This window comes from Leptosomus discolor, chromosome 19 (genome assembly GCF_034619465.1).
Source record: "Leptosomus discolor isolate bLepDis1 chromosome 19, bLepDis1.hap2, whole genome shotgun sequence".
NCBI lineage: Eukaryota > Metazoa > Chordata > Aves > Leptosomiformes > Leptosomidae > Leptosomus > Leptosomus discolor.
The window spans coordinates 3,574,811-3,590,359 of record NC_141409.1 but is presented as its reverse complement, the minus strand read 5'-3'; the positions used below and the strand labels follow the sequence as shown (position 1 = coordinate 3,590,359).

General features: G+C 49.3%; 1 protein-coding gene across 5 annotated transcripts in view; it reads right to left on the bottom strand.

Moving 5' to 3' along the window:
- Positions 1-4,704: 4,704 nt before the first annotated feature.
- NSMF (NMDA receptor synaptonuclear signaling and neuronal migration factor) overlaps positions 4,705-15,549 on the bottom strand; it is a 47,384-nt gene continuing 36,539 nt past the window's right edge. For all 5 annotated transcript variants that reach the window (XM_086475768.1, XM_086475770.1, XM_086475769.1 and 2 more), the window contains 8 exons: positions 14,375-14,496; positions 12,641-12,724; positions 11,530-11,563; positions 10,904-10,974; positions 8,879-8,958; positions 7,110-7,212; positions 6,635-6,710; positions 4,705-4,802 (listed from right to left, as the gene is read on the bottom strand). In XM_086475768.1, the coding sequence (XP_086331894.1) occupies positions 4,705-4,802; positions 6,635-6,710; positions 7,110-7,212; positions 8,879-8,958; positions 10,904-10,974; positions 11,530-11,563; positions 12,641-12,724; positions 14,375-14,496 (668 nt within the window). The remainder of the gene's footprint in view (positions 4,803-6,634; positions 6,711-7,109; positions 7,213-8,878; positions 8,959-10,903; positions 10,975-11,529; positions 11,564-12,640; positions 12,725-14,374; positions 14,497-15,549) is intronic.

Genomic DNA, 15,549 nt, shown 5'->3' with positions numbered 1-15,549 from the left:
TGAAGGTGACGAAGCAGCATTGGCAGTCACTCTGCCAGCAGAGCCTTGGGAACAGGAACTCCCAGCCACAGGTCACGAACACAGTCACGTCCCGAACCAACAGCAGCTCTTTGTGAGATGGGTGCGTGCCAGGAGCTGGAGACACCAACACAGCACGGCCGGGAACGGTAACGCTGCCTCGCGCTTTACTGCACATGGCAAAACAGGGGGGGGCAATCGAGGGGGGCATCTCTCCCAGGCCACGGGAGAGAGCCTGTGTGTGAAGAGATGACGGGAACACACATACACGCCTACTCCAGAAGGGCCCTGGAGCAGGAGACCTGTGCTGAGCTCCAGGCAACAAGCCCAGGCTGAGAAACGAAGAACAAACTCATTTCCAGAGTCCCCTCCGCGGAGGCAGAGTAAAGCCCCCCCGTGGGCCGTGGCTCGGGCAGCTCCAGGGACACTCGGAGGCAGAAGCAGGTGGGATCCCACGGGTGCGCACAGCAGAGCCCTCGCACGGGGCAGGATGGGCTGGCTGGTTGCCTTTTGCAGTCTGATGTTTTGCTACAGCTACAAGGATTTTTCTGTTTCTGTTTTTGTTGGGTTTTGGGGTTTTTTTAATGCAGGAAGGGATTATCTGCTAACTCATCCGTTTCCCACCCCAGGCCTGGAGGTCAGCTGCAAAGGGAAGGTGGCGGCTGCAGCATGAGGAAAGGTGCAAAAAGCTGTATCTCAATTTTCTACTTATTTCTATGTCCCTCAGGTGACTTGAATTTTCTTCTTCCCTTTCCTTCCCAGCCAAATGCGAGAAAAAGAGAAAATCCTCTCTAGAAAACCCTGCATAAGACAAGCGCCACATCCAAGAAGATGACACCCCCTGTCCCCCAGCCTCTACAGCTGAGTGAATATTGTCTGCAGGCACCAGAGAATATGGTCGGGAGCTGCTCCCAGTGCACAGCCCCGGCTGAGGAGCAGCCTGACGCACTTGCTGCCCACCTTTCTCCTCTCCTGGAGGTGATGGTCCCAGCTCAGGCCACAACGCAACCAGCAGAGCTCTCTGCTGACGTTCCTCAGGCCAGGCAAGGGGTTGGAGGTCACCCCCAGTACTGCCTCATAGCCAGAGGCAGAAGCTCCTGCGCACGGCTGGGGTGACCAGGTGGGGCTGGCACCCTGTGTAGCTATTCCAGATGGATGTGCTTCTCTCCAGCGTTAACCAAGTGCCCCCGTTTCTCCAGCCCCTGCTAAAAGCAGACCCAGACCACACAGGAGCTGCAGCAGCAGCTCCCCAAGGCGGGGCTGAGTGTAACGGGAGCTCAACCGCACCGTAACTGCTCGTTCCGATTACCCTAACGAGAGCCGAGCCCCACCAAGCCAATTCAGACGGCAATTACGGACTGTGAACAAACTGGTTTCAGGGCTTCAGACGGACACACCCCAAAAGCAGGGAGCCGAAAGCAGCAGGTAGAAGTGGAAGGACAAATTGTCCCGTGTACTCAGCAGCCACAGCTCCCCCAGGCAGAGACCCTGCGGCGAGCCGTGCCCGCAGGCACTGCCCAGGCTGTCCTCAGCAGCCCCCAGGGAAGATGCTGCAGAGGCGCTCGGGGTGCGAGGAACGGGCGCTCAGCCTCTGCGGAGGGGACGTCCTGGCTGTCACTGTGCTGGGTGCTGGCGGCGAGCGCACACCCTGAGGGCACCCTGCACAGGCTGGACCAACTTAGGAAGTTACAGGCTCTGTTTTTAAGTCTAAAGTTTAAATAATTGCGCTTTTTTTTGTTGGGTTTTTTTTTGCACCCTATCCTTTGCTGATCCCTTCCTTTCCCAGAAGCCACTTGAAAAATCCAACCAGTTAAAAAGGGGAAGAAATTCGTTTTCCTCTTTCAGCAATGGTTGACTTCAATGACGCTATTTGCACAAAGGACTTCAAACATCAAAACTCTGTTGTCTTTCCAGTCACAGCTTTTAGAGTATTTCATCTCTTTAGTCAAATGAATGCTACAAAGGAAATAATATGCTCATGTCATAAACATCACAAACTATGAGGAATATAGATCTTTGGAAAAGAGAGAAATGCATTCATCGTTTGTCATTACACTCTACTATAGTCAACTGCACCAGTAAAACAGGCCATAATGCTCATTCAAACATACATCTTCCTATAGAAGTTATGCAACTGTACAATCTACCTTTCTACTTTGCACCCTAGTTCTACAAGTGGTCGATGAGGATAGATACACAATAGTTCTACAGAGAAACCACTGAAGTGGATACATAAACGGGCCCTTTTGGAGTTAAATAAGATTTTCAATAGTTCCACAATGCTACATTCATGCTACCAAGTTCACTGAATTGGGATTTTACTTTAGAAAACAGAAAGGAAGAACAGTTTGTCTGTCTCCAGTTAGAAGAGTAACCATAGAGGTAAAAAGGTCAGAAAGGGAGAGAGTTTTGTGTCAGCGTTTTACTTCTGCCACCACCATTTCCTTCTCCAAATAACACATGGCTTCGTGCTTTCATCGCACATACAGCTCCCCCGGCTCACAAGCGCAGCTGGTGGAAGCTACCATGCTAAACAACAGAGAATTGGCATAAATTTGGTTCTCCTTTTTATAGCTGGCATTTTCTTCCGAAAGCTACAGACTGGTGCCTACTACCCCCTTCACTACAAGTCTGGAAAATACGACCGAGTCAAGAGGAAAAGAGTCCAGCCAGGGATGGGCCGTAGCCACCACACCTCCTGAGGCCAGGCCAGCTCAGCAGGGCGGCTTCCCAACAGCTCCGAACCAGAGCGGGAGGCCACAGCCCCCACCTGCTTGGTTCAATGTTGCCTTCTGTGACTTTAAACTATCTCTCTCCACCTGTTCCTCTCCTTACTTACTATATATACATTATTTCTTCAAAAGTTTTGCTATAAAACTGCTATAAATGTACAGTTCTAGCCAGAGGCCTGCTCCCCAAAGTTACAACCACAGATGTGTCGCGGGGGAAGGAGTACTCTACAGATCAGAACAACTAGTTCTTTTTGCAAGTATTTAAAAGAAGATTTGTACATGTGTTTTCTTTCACTTCACAATCAACTGATTTTAGATATCAGGAAATCAGGAAACCAAGGTAATCCTTCCCGGTTATTCTCCAGTATATTTTACTTACAAAAGAAATAACGTGTATCACCTCCCAGAATTGCCACAGTGACCTATGCAGGCTGTAAGTAGGAATTTTCCTCTGAACAGGAGAGCAGAAGATGAAAAAAACCATTCCCACAACAAAAAGCAACCCCCCCCCACCTGACCTAAACAAACAAAACCCCAATATATTCTAAAATATATCCTCAAATATCAAGTACAAATCTGGGTTCTCAAACCACGGCTGCTCTGACAAAGCTCTGGGTTTACTCTGTCCTACACGGGAGGGGACGTGAGCAGCTCAGACCGATAAACAGGTCTTTTCAGCACTGGAAAAGAGGTGGGTTATGCACAAACAACGGGCAATCAAGTGAACGTAGGGAAGATTCAAACTCATGCTATAAACCCGTGCTGTTTTCCTGCAGAAGCTTTTCTTCCAACTGCCTCAGTGAACAGTCCCCTCGGAGGGTTTCTGACGGGCGCGTAACCACGCTGCTCCACACAGCAGACTGGAAAGAACTCGCCTCTCCACACACAGCAAAGCACTGGCAGCAACACGTAATTACCATGGCTATTAATTTCTAATTCATTTTTATACCATAGTGAACCTGACAGAGGTTTCTCAGCCAGGTACCATATTTCTAACCTAAAGTATTTCAGCAAAACTAAAGTCCCATAGTTTTGCAAGCAGCAAAATAGAAAGTAACGAAGTTGTGTCTAATTGGAGGAGAAATATACATTCGTGAGAGCACATACAATTAGTGCAACACAGCTACTCTGAAAGTAAGGAACCAAACCAGATTAATCAATGCAGCAGACATGCAGGGTCTGCTAAGTTACATTAAAATCATGTTTGCTGGTGATTAAATATGTCTACAGAAGATATATTACCTTTTTGAATATATTTTCAAGCAGACCAAAAATACCTCATCTATTGGTTACTGGTGTGTTATTTTTAACTAATTAAATATTGGGAGGGATTTTACCCCTCTCGCTATAAAAATTGCACTTATTTTCTATTAAACAAAACAAAACAAAAGTTAGATTTCAATTCTATATTCCAGTATATATTCACATTGAAACTTGATCATCTTGACCTAAGCTTGCAGGAGTAGGTGTAGCAGTCCTTGCTCTCCAAGGTCCCCAGCACAGAAAGTCCCATCAGTACAAACCCCTCCTTCCTCTGTGCTCTGGGCACTTCTTCACCGTAGTGCATGGGTAATTGATTTTATTTTTTTTGTAAGAAAACCTGAGCTTCAAAAGTCTTTAAAAGGACCTGGAATCAAATCTGGCCCATTCTGACCCAAAACAGCTCAGTTCTGCAAGGAACTCCATCCTGTCCTCGTTTCACACAGCTCCTCCTGAGACACCGCGGCTCTGACCTGAGGCGAGTGAGGTGTCAAACCCTTTCCTTCCAGTCTCTCTGGACCCAGGAGACTTGCCTCCTGACACACTTCCGAGGGCTCCTTCTTCCCTCCCTTTAGCACTGCTGCCTCCTATAGGGCTTTGAAGGGCTCCCCGTGCCAATAAAAAAGTCTCTCTGCAATAAGCATGACTTCTTGGACACCGGTGATCAACTTCCTCTTGCAAAGTCTTCTCCAGCTCATAAAATGTCATCGTAATCCAACAGTTTAGAGTGCTGGCGGGTCTTCCAGAGGCGGTAAAGGCGGAAGTCAAAGTAAGTCTCGATCATTTGCTTACCTAGAAGCGAAACGAAGCAGAAGGGTTACACCCTGCAGCGCAACGGAGGGATGCGAGAGGCTGCAGCAGCAGCGAAGAACCCCAGCCCACCTGCAGGCAGGGGCACAGGAGAACCCGTCCATAGGCCTCCTTTGGAAAATACTGACGTTCAGCCAGGCCACGGGAAGGTGCCCATGAGGAGCAAATGTCTTTTAGATCTCCTCAAACCACAAAAGACTCCTTACAGTCCCCTGGCAGGGTTTGTCCATGGGGCGGGAACTGAGCACAAAGTGTGTCTCCAGACTTTGGCCTCTCTGCACTAACTGCAGAAGGGGGGCCGGGGCTGCAGAGAATCAGACAACAGCTCCAACTGCCTGCAGGAGGCAACCTGGCACAGGGACTTCAGAACATTACAAATCAAGAGTAAACTCATTGTAAAAATTTGTGGAAAACATTAATTTAACATTGAAAATTCTCAACATAATTTTTTTTTTTTTTTTTTTTTTTTTAAATTAACGTTAACAGGCTGTCTCTGTCCTGCAGGGCTGCCTCCGAATTCTCACAGCGATGAGCTCAACAGGACACACTAATGCAAGTTCTGCACCGCTGGCACCTCTGGTTGAAGGCGGGGGGTCTCAGGAGGCAGCCCCAGCCTGACAGCCAGGCACAGGGCCGGCGCTGGAGGCAGCGAGCGCAGCTGAACACACAAGGGCAAACAAGCCTGGACTCCGAGACGGGGCTCAGGAAGGGATTTGAGCTTTTGAGGCCTGATTAAGATTAGTTTCAGATGACTTTGCAAAGGATTAGAGAGGGTACACTATTAGCGCGTCCCAGATTGATCAAGGGGATAAATTCAGACGTATCCTTCAGCGCAGCCTCCTGGAAGATCAACTGCTTAAATGCACATGCACAGAGCCCGCTGCCTTGCCTGCCAAGCTGCCTATAAACCCAGGAATTTCCCTGCAAGTTGCTTCTTGGCACACACATGTACGAGCATGTTCGCTGTGTGATGTGTGAGCACTGTATAAAGCTGGGTCCACAGCCCGACAGGACACGCATAGAGAACTGCGTGGCCTGAACATGCTCAACTCCCGTAGGTTCCTGTGACAGTAAGTGGGAGTTAAGAATAACCCATCAGTGCTGATGCCAGCTGTGGGCAGCAGAGGAATTACCCACAGTGCTTATAGCCTAATGCTGCTTGTTTTTATCTTCCAAGAGAACGAAGTACCAAGGACTACAGCAAAGATAAAATAACAAGGACAAATTCAGAACATGTTGCTTATGAAACTGCACCTGTAATTACTTACATCGACCACAGAACAGGAAAAATTCTATAGCCCCTTGAAATATCTTGAGCTACAGGCAAAAAAAGACCGAAAGCAAAGCAGACTGAGATGCAGAATGGCTCTAAGAGGCTATATCCCAGCCGCTTGTTGATGACAACTCACTCAGTACCAGTGGCTGGAGTCCTGGAAAAGAGATCCTGCACACTTGGTTACAGAAAAGGTTCTGCTCCCACCTGCATTTCTCCCACGGACTTCACATCCCTTAGTAATATGATGAACCTCCTAAACAGCCTGGAAAGCCACTTACTATTTAGGCACCTTTGCCACAGCCAGTAGGATGGGAGAGGGCTCTGCAGCTTCGGGCACAACAAACAGGACAGGTGAAATGTGAACATGGAGGAATTACAAGAGGAAAACCAGGTTCAGCAACTGAACTACACAAGGTGGATACAAGCAAAGACCATGGCAGGACTTAAGGGAGCTCAAAATTGGTTTTTGAGGAAGATGCCCACTGAAGGAGGCAGGCTCATTAGGAAGGTGTGTGTCTTTGTACAGAAGATAAATTACCTTGAGCTGAGAGTTCAAGTGGAGACTCAAAGGCAACCCTATAAGGATTCATTAAGTTTTTCAGATTCTGAAATAGCTGAAAGGAAAACATATCGAGGGTTAGCAGCTGAAAACAAAGACGAACTGCAGGGCACCCAGAAGTGCCCATCCTTGTTCCCTACCTCTAGAAAACCTTCTACTCATGTCCTTTAAAACATCTAGCTCATCAGTAAATAAATAAAGTGCTTTGAATGACAGTTGTCCTCAAGGGCTTCAATATTTGTCTTGCACGTCACTTACCGCTCTTCCCCGCCCTCTGGGAAAGGCACAATCCATAGGGTGGTTCGCCCATTCACGGCCACTCCTGGGACAGGATGGCAGCATGTTTCACCACAGCAGAAGAGGAAGGTTTAGACTTCACAGTGTGACTATTGCCTGCCCGGGCTTAGAGCTACTCGGCAGGCGTTCCCAGAGAGGCAACCCAGGAAGCTCTTACCTTCTCCCCATTGGGGTTTCCAAGAACATAGCAGCCCATGATGTGAATGATATTTGGTTCCGGATTGACTTTACTCATCAGCCGGCTCAACCTCTTCCAGAAGCTGGAATAAACAGGAAAAGAACAGAATACATAACTAAAAATAACAACAACCAGCAACCCCCTATCTCCTCACATGCATGTGTAATCACAAGGATGCGTGTGCATACCCTGCTCAGAAGGGGCCTGAGGAGCAAGCTGCTCGGCAGGAGCCATTGGTTTTTAGACAAGGAAGAGCAGGGGCAGAGCAAGGGCCCGAAGAGTGGGTCCAAGTCACGTGGCAGAGAAGGAGGAGCGGCCCATCGAGCCAAGGAAGCTCCATGGTGAAGAGAAGGGAGCGAAGTCCACCAGGAGTGCTTTTAGACTGACAGTTTTACTAAGTATGCTCTTCTTGGAGCAGTTTCCTCCAATTTCCTCTCTTCCATTTCTATCAACAATTGCTCTTGCTAAATATGAGTGTTATCAGTGCACTGGTTCATTCCCAGGGCATGAAATCAGCAGAGGACAGCTGGAGAGGTTGTTCTACATAGCTAGAGAGACAACACCAAACCAGGCTGTTCCATCTTAGCCAGGGCTTGGTGCTGCTCACCAGTCTGACCCACTTTACATTTTGTGATTACTGACCAGACACACTTCAACGTGCCTCAGGGAAATGAAATTCAACCACGTTCTCCCCCTGTGCAGGGGGTTACAGCAGACTTCTGGTGGGCTCTAAAGCCCAGCACTTCCTCTGTGGGGTCTGCGATCAGGCTGCAGCCTAAGCTTTCCTCAGGACCGCCCCCCAGGGGACACACGGGCTGGATGGAGACATTCACTGCCGAGCACCCAGGTTTTCAGCTGCGTGTTCACAGTTTCTGAAGGTCCCTGAATTAACAACTTCGGACCAGCTATGCCTGGAACACATCCAGAAGTGTGTATGCGCACACGTGCTGAAGGATTTTATTGACAGTGTTTGTGTCAGAGCATGAGCGCGCTGAACAGATGTTGATTTTAATACTCAGTTCTCATGCCAACAAAAAGTTGTTTAGGAACAGGTTGGTATACATCCTCTCCCCCACAACGAAGCACTGTTAGCCAAGTAAGTTTGAGCCAGCACGAGCACGCAGGCAACAAAACAGGCAAAGCTCAACTCTCTGCAAGGAGAAGCAAAATCGCCTCGGTGACCCTGGCTGAGAGGCTGTCATGTTAGCGAAAATCCTCCTCAGTAACATGCTGGACTTTGAGCAGGCTTTGCAGAGGCAAATTCCATTTCCCCCTGCAGTTAGGAGTGCAGTTACTGGAGGCAGCTGTGGTGGGGAACGGTTGGGATTTCTGCCACTAGTCCCCTGCTTAGAAATGCTGTCTCAGCCACTTCTGAGCAACAGAGACGAGGGGCACATTATGGTTTCTGGTCAGCAAAGCCTTTGTTAGGAGAGGAAATACATATTTTTTCTCTTCCTCTTTTAATAGTCTCTAGTCAGTAGAGACATTAAACAGCAGATAAAAGCATAAATCTCCTGGTGAGCTGTCACAGGGCCACACCACCCCAGGGACGAGCTTGCTTCCATCATCTTTGCAACTGCCCCTGAAGGAGCTGTAAGCTGCTATTAGGTCCGCCCTCTGCCTCCTCTTCCCCTGACCAAGCCACCCCAGCTCCCTCCACCTCTTTTTCTAGGCCACGCGCTACAACCATTGAGGAAACAGAGCGGAAAAATGCTATCAGAGCCCAGAACATAAATGCAGCCACTCACAGGATCATATCTTCCTCCTTCTCCACTTTGGCAAAAGTGGCAACTTTGTTCTTTAACAAGTACAAGTGACCGGGACCTCCCTGCAAGACAGAGACAGACAGATGCAAACCACTTTGCACAGGCGCTGAAGAAACAAACCCTGGATACGTTCTCGTCCTGCACAGCCGTACCCTCAAGTGCCACAAGGGAGCAGAGTAGCCACGCCAAGCTGGCACGGCTGCTACAACCTCCACAGCAGACACCGCAGGCACTTGCTCAGGAAATATTCACATATGGGGAGCGTGGTGGGTGTTTGATCCTCCAGTTTTTACTGTTATATGCCCACCTCACTCTAGAAAGGCACAGTAATAGACAAAAATCTCCATTGTGGGTCGCTGGAGAGTAACAGGGAAGACATCCTTTCATTTGGGGATGCTAGGGGACTGGCCTAGGCAGATGAGAAGCTGAGCAAAGCAGGGATAAGCAGGCAAGACATCACTGTAGAACCAGACTTTGGCAGTGGCAGGCATAAAACCACCGAGCACAACATCAGGAAAATTAAGAGTTGCAATCTCCAGGTCAGTGTGCTGCAAACCCCGCAGTTCTGCAGCATTAGGCACATGGGAGGGAGTTCAAGCTAGGTTACCTTCCTGACTTCTCATTTCAAGGTTCCTGAGACAGCTGCCGGGAAAGTCTGAAGCTGACCACTCTGAGGAACAAGAAACTTGGGAAGGAAATCCCCAGCAAGCCCCAGATCCAGCAGGGCCTGAATCTGTCCCACGCACAGCTCAGCAAGCTTGTGCCCTGACCCCTCTCCCACGTACGCTGGCCTCCAGCTCTGAGCAGTGCCATCTGACAGTCTGGTCCACAACACTGTCACTGTCACACTGAAGCTGTATGAAAACTACAACCATCTCATTGCAAATGCTCGTTCCCTTCTCTGGAATCCTCTGAGGTCTGCGCTAACACTGCTTTGCCTGGATTTCCTTGAAAGCAGCTGGGAAGCAGCTCAGCCGTAGACTTGGCCACACTAAATCAGATTTTATTTCCTGCTGTCACAGCAACTCGAGACTGCTCGGTGGCTGGGGAAATGAGAAGTGAAAGCTGTACACATGCAGTTACTTTAACAGAAGCTGACTGTCCTGGTTTCAGCTAAACGAGAAGCAATTCTGTTCAGTGATTTTACTTTTCAGTTCAGTCTCCTCTAACTAACGGCACTTTCTGAAATCAGCAGCATGTTCTTCCAGGCAGTGACTGCTCCCAGCAGTGACAAGGCCTGGCGTTTACAGTCAGTACCAAGGAATGGGATGCAGAGAGGCCCTTGCTTAGACTTGTCCTCACAGCGACCAAGGTCACTGCTAAATCTTGTACCCCGTGTTGGGGTGCTGGGAGTGAAAAGGGTCACAAGCACGAAAAAGGTCGCCCCTGCAGGGAGGAGCGAACCGGACAGGTGACCCAAACCTGACCCACAGAGTGTTCCATCCCACAGACGTCACGTTCAGTGTAAAGCTGAGGGATCACGAGGGTCAATCTCTCTTCTTCGATGGCCAACATCTGAGGAGGGCTCTGTCTGTTCTTCTGTCGTCGATCCCGATCCGTGCATCCCTGAATCCAGTGCCTGAGTCCAGCTCCTGCATCCCGTCCCTGTCTGCTGCCCAGTCCAGCCTGGGACTGCCCCAGTGCCAGCCCTGCAGCGTGGTGGTGACGTGTCGTCATCGGGGTGGGGGGAGTTGGGTTTGGTATTGGTTTTGCATATATTTCATTATTTTCTTATTTTTATTAATATCTTTTCCTTTACTGTTACTGTTTCATTAAAGCTGTTTTAATTTTCTTTTCCAAACCGTAAAGTCTCTCTCCCTTGTTCTCTCTCCCTTCCCCTTCTGGGAGGGGAGAGGGGTTAACAGAGAGTGTCTGTCATTCATTAGTGGCCAGCCCAGCCTCAACCCTTGACACTGACTTTGGAATACGGGTTCCTCTACGTAATTTTCCCTGTAGAAAAAGAAAATTTGTAAGAAAACACCCAAGCGCTTAAGAACTTTCATGTACCTGGCAAAATATCAACATCTTCCAGATTTTGCAGCCTTTCCGATAAATGTTAAGCTTCTTCTCTATTTCCTCTGCAAAAAACATTGGAAAAGATGAACCATGGAAGAAGTGAAAAATTAATCTTATTTTTTCTCACTTTAGTCCCGAAGGCAGGAGGCTGAGCTGGGAGAGGTGCTCAGCACCTACATTCCCACTGATGTCGGAGCAAACCCTTTGCTTTCAGGCTGTGGAAAGCGGAAAACCCCAGCACATCACAGGGCAGAGAAGGTACGGCGCGGCACCACACACTGGTCTGCAGGCACCACCGCACTGTACCAGCCCCAGCCGTCCTGGCCCTCCATTGATGCTCCTACTCATCTGCAAGGGTGCAATAAATGGGGATCTTTGCTGTGCCTCAGCTTCCTGTTCATAAACCAGGAGCCTGCCATAGAAAATGTGCCATGGAAGTGAAGTTTTATTACTGCAGCACATCCAACAGCAGCTGACTGACTGTCAGGTGTCACTGGGGTGATAGAAACACCTTTACAAATGGCAGCTGAGGCACAGGGCAGGGGAGTGATTCTAACACACTGATCCGCTACATTGTCAACAGGCAGGAGTTAAGAAAGAAAATAACACTCACTTACCTAGGATGTCATCAAAAGTGGCATGTTCATGGTCCTGGAAACGAAAAGAGAAGACATATCAAGGTTCACTGTCACTGCACCAGCTCCCATGACATTGTTACAGTCTCTAATACTGCACACGATCCCATTCCCAGGCAACCAGATGCTCTAAGAGCACAGTTATACCAGCTGATGGCTTCTCTCACAGCACAGTAATTACCGCCCTAAAACATGCCTCAGCACAGAAGCTGAAGACTGAATGGTCTATGAAGACCAAGTCCATCCAAAGGCTTGAAGACGAATCCTGGAGGCAAGTCCCAAGCACATACCGTCCACCAGATGGAGTCAGCACCAGCAACGCGCGTTTGCCCCCTGGCCCACGTTTTGCAGCCAGCCGCTGGCTTTACACCTGTCCAAGCTGGCGAATGAACAGCTACACCCAACACATCTGCCTCGGGCACGGCAGGGTCATCTGCACAACCGTGCAACTCCCAAAGGAAGAGAGAGGCGGCAGAGCCAAACCCCCCAGCAACATTCACTGCCTGCTGCACGTGGAGACTGAGTTTTCTGGGCTGTCAGTCCCAGCCTTCCCTTTCAAATTAAGTCAGGATGAAGCGACAAGGAAAGAGAGACCCCTGACTCCTCACTGGTGTTTCAGACGCTGCTCAGGCAGGACTCCTAGTGAAAAATCAAGGTTAAATTAATGACAGGGATGCACCCTGTACCTGGGGCGATGGGGATCATGGTCCACCGCAGAGCTCTGAGGTTCTGCTCGGATGAGCACAAGGAGGAGCCCTAAGCCTGGTGACACACAGCTCTGCTTTGTGCTCAGGCCTGCCCTTTCCTTGTTAAGCTTCCCATGCTGCCTGGCTGTGCCTGCAGAGTCCAGCAGCCCCCCCCCCAATTTTCACTCTACTTTACTCTTCCACCTAGACCTGAGCCCCGCTACCTAAGCTACCTAAGTCCCCAAATGTGGGTTCAGCATACTCCCAGCCCTTTCCTGACAGCTTTTCCAAATCACATCAGTGTTTCAGAATCACTGTAAGAGGAATTAGAGATAGGGACAAAAAACAATTTCTCTGTATGAAGGTTGCTCCCACACATCCAGAGATAGGAGAAGTGATATACTTACGTAGAGAATGGGGATGATAGAGGGATCGTCCCTGCGGATAATTGTCGGGACATACTCTGCTTTGGGCACCTTGGAAGAAATGAGCTGGAAGTGGAAAAAAGCAGTGCAACAGCATGAGGAAAAGCCAGTAGAGTCTGGACAGGACAAAGGCAATGATAACAGTGCCCTATTCACTTGCTCTCAGGTGTTACCCAAACTAGCAGCTAATCCAGCCTATCTGCATCCCTGTGGAAGGTCCTCCAAGCTGTTGGTCCACTACAGAGCACCCCCAGGCCTGCCAAGTACCCCCACGTGTCACTGTCTCCTTGGCTCCCAACAAATCAGCACACAACTCTGCCCAAAAGGCAGGATTGAGTACGAGATAACCGTTTGTAAAGGGGAGACCAGTGTACACAGAGGATGAAGAAGCTTGTGTGTCACCACAGATGGCTGTACCCCAGTGAAGATCACAGCCTTCCTCTGTGTGAGGGGCTGTGATTCTGGCTGTAGAGGACTGTTCAAACTGCACATGTAGCTGGCTGGTGGTTGGACAGCTGCATGCCTGAACAGGAACCAGCCAAGGGATGAAATGGCACCAGGCACAGGCAGGCACCCAGCCGTAGGATGTCAGGCAGACGCAGGCTGCCTGACAGCTCTGGCTGAAGCTTCAGCTGGCTCCATCAGCAGGAGAGCCTGGAGCGGCCGGGCCTGCCACCAGCACGGCCAAAGGGCTACGGCAACGTGGGCAATTTGACTGTGCTGTGAGTTCAGGCACTTCTGTTCATCACGGTGGGAGTCGAGCAGGCAGCGGTACCGGTGGGCTTGTAAGTGCAGCCTGGGTTCCGGCTTGGGCTGGCTTCAGAGCCCTCCCTCCTGGCAGGCAGCACACCACTGCTTCAGCCACATGGGAGTTAATGTAAAATTTCCAAGGAGGCACAATCTACAGAGTCCAGGGATGGACAATCCTGGCATATGCCGCCTGGGGAGACACACTGGAGGTGTCAAGGGCTGAACAAACCCAGCTGTTGGGTTCTTAGTGTTTGGGTCTCTTTGGTCACTTTGCCCTGAGGGTGCTTTAGGGCTAAGTCTGCACAGATATAACACATACAAAAGCAAGATTGTCTCCATGTCCTTCACTCTTCCCAAGTCTTAGCAGGACCCATTCAAACACAGTACTGCTGTGCTGGACTGGCAATGCTGCCCTGAGAACAAGCTGGATGCTTGAGACCCCATTTTGCCTGAGTACTTGTGCATGTGGCCAAAGAAGCGACATGTCAGAACCAGGTCCTGTCTGACAAACCCCACAGAGCAGAGCAGGAGGGAGCACAGGGGGAAGCCTAGCATCAAGACATGATAAAAGAGCAGAAAGCATCTCAAGGGATGACATATGGCTCCAAAGCAAATCAGGCAAGTAGCAACAGGAAGGAGGGACTGATGGGGCTGGGGACTCAGGTCTCCATTGTCAGGGTTATCGAGACTCAGGCTAACTCAATTCAGTGTTGGTGACAGTCCTGCCTGGATTTGAGGTTGGACTACAGGTCCTTCCACTTCTAGTTTTCTTTCCAACACCTTATCCCCAGCAATAACAGATGCTGAATGTCACGTCTTGGCTGATCTCTGAGTGACCCTCATACACACCTGAAGAGTTGCCTGTACAAAAGACTTGCCTCTTCCCGTGAAGATCCTAAACTTAGCAGCTCTGAAAGGACAGACAGAGCCTGAGTAGATATAGGTAGCTGAGTTGAAAACCCTTACCATTATTTTTGGTGGAATAAAGTCTTCTCCGTCACACGCCATGGCTTCAAGCTCCTTTTCTGCTTCCCAGTTCAAATCAAAGTCACCATCCAAAGTGCCGCAGGAATCCTGAAGGTCATGGCCTGCCAGAACACAGGGTGCATTACAAGGGTAGAACAGCTTGTCTTCCCCGCTTGATCCTGTCTGGCAGCTACCTCGCAAGAGGCACCACAAGCCATGAGACTTGTGCCCTCCTTTCTTCCACAGAGCAACAAACACCACACGTTGGGGCAGGTGCCTCTAAACAGACAAACACTTAACGAATGAAGAGTGTGCACACAGAGCCTGATGCCATGTAACACGTAACTTTTCATCACTCTCACAGTCACCAAGTTTAGCTTTCAAATGCTAATTCACAACAGTCACCCTGTCATTTCAGAAATGGAGAAGGAGACAGAACGCAGACAGACTCTCTACACTTCGACATTGCCAAGCTGGTGAGGAAAAGTCCAAAGACTTCAAAGCTGGTCTCCTTATAATAAACACTGCTCTGACTACATCTTCTGAGTGCTTATAAAGAAACTCTGCCTTGTTGGTCAAACTGATCCTGGCAGAGAAGTCCCAGAGTGTGAAGACAGCCGAGGCAAACACAGTAGTATTGCAACAGTATACTTGAATTTGCTCTCCAAATTGACCTTACCTGTTGGCCTTCAATGCCTCCTGGGGAAAAAACCATCTGGAAGGAATATAATTGACCATTAAAGGTTAAAAATAAAGATGGTTCCCTGAAGCCAGGGACTGAGGAAAGTGAACCGAGATGCCTCTATTTGTGCCTTTTGGGATGTTCGAGTGCCACTGGGCAGTGCCTGGAGCCTGTCTGAACCACGTCTTTTCCATTCACCTCTGAGTTAGCTGAAGGAGTGGGGAGGAATCAAACTGCAAAGGAACAATCGGGTCATGTTTTAAACGTGGCCTTTCATACATGTCCCCCTATAACCAGGTACGGTGTCTTCTGCAGCTAGGAGGGCTGGATCTCATGCTTACCTGAGTGTGTCAGTTCATTTCATTAGTGAAATTCATTTACAGTACAATCCATTTCAACATGGGCAAACTCCTATCCACCAAGCCCCTTGCCTACAGGATTCCACTAAAATCTGGGGTAAACCAGCCGTTGCCTTTATAAAAAGACAGCGGGA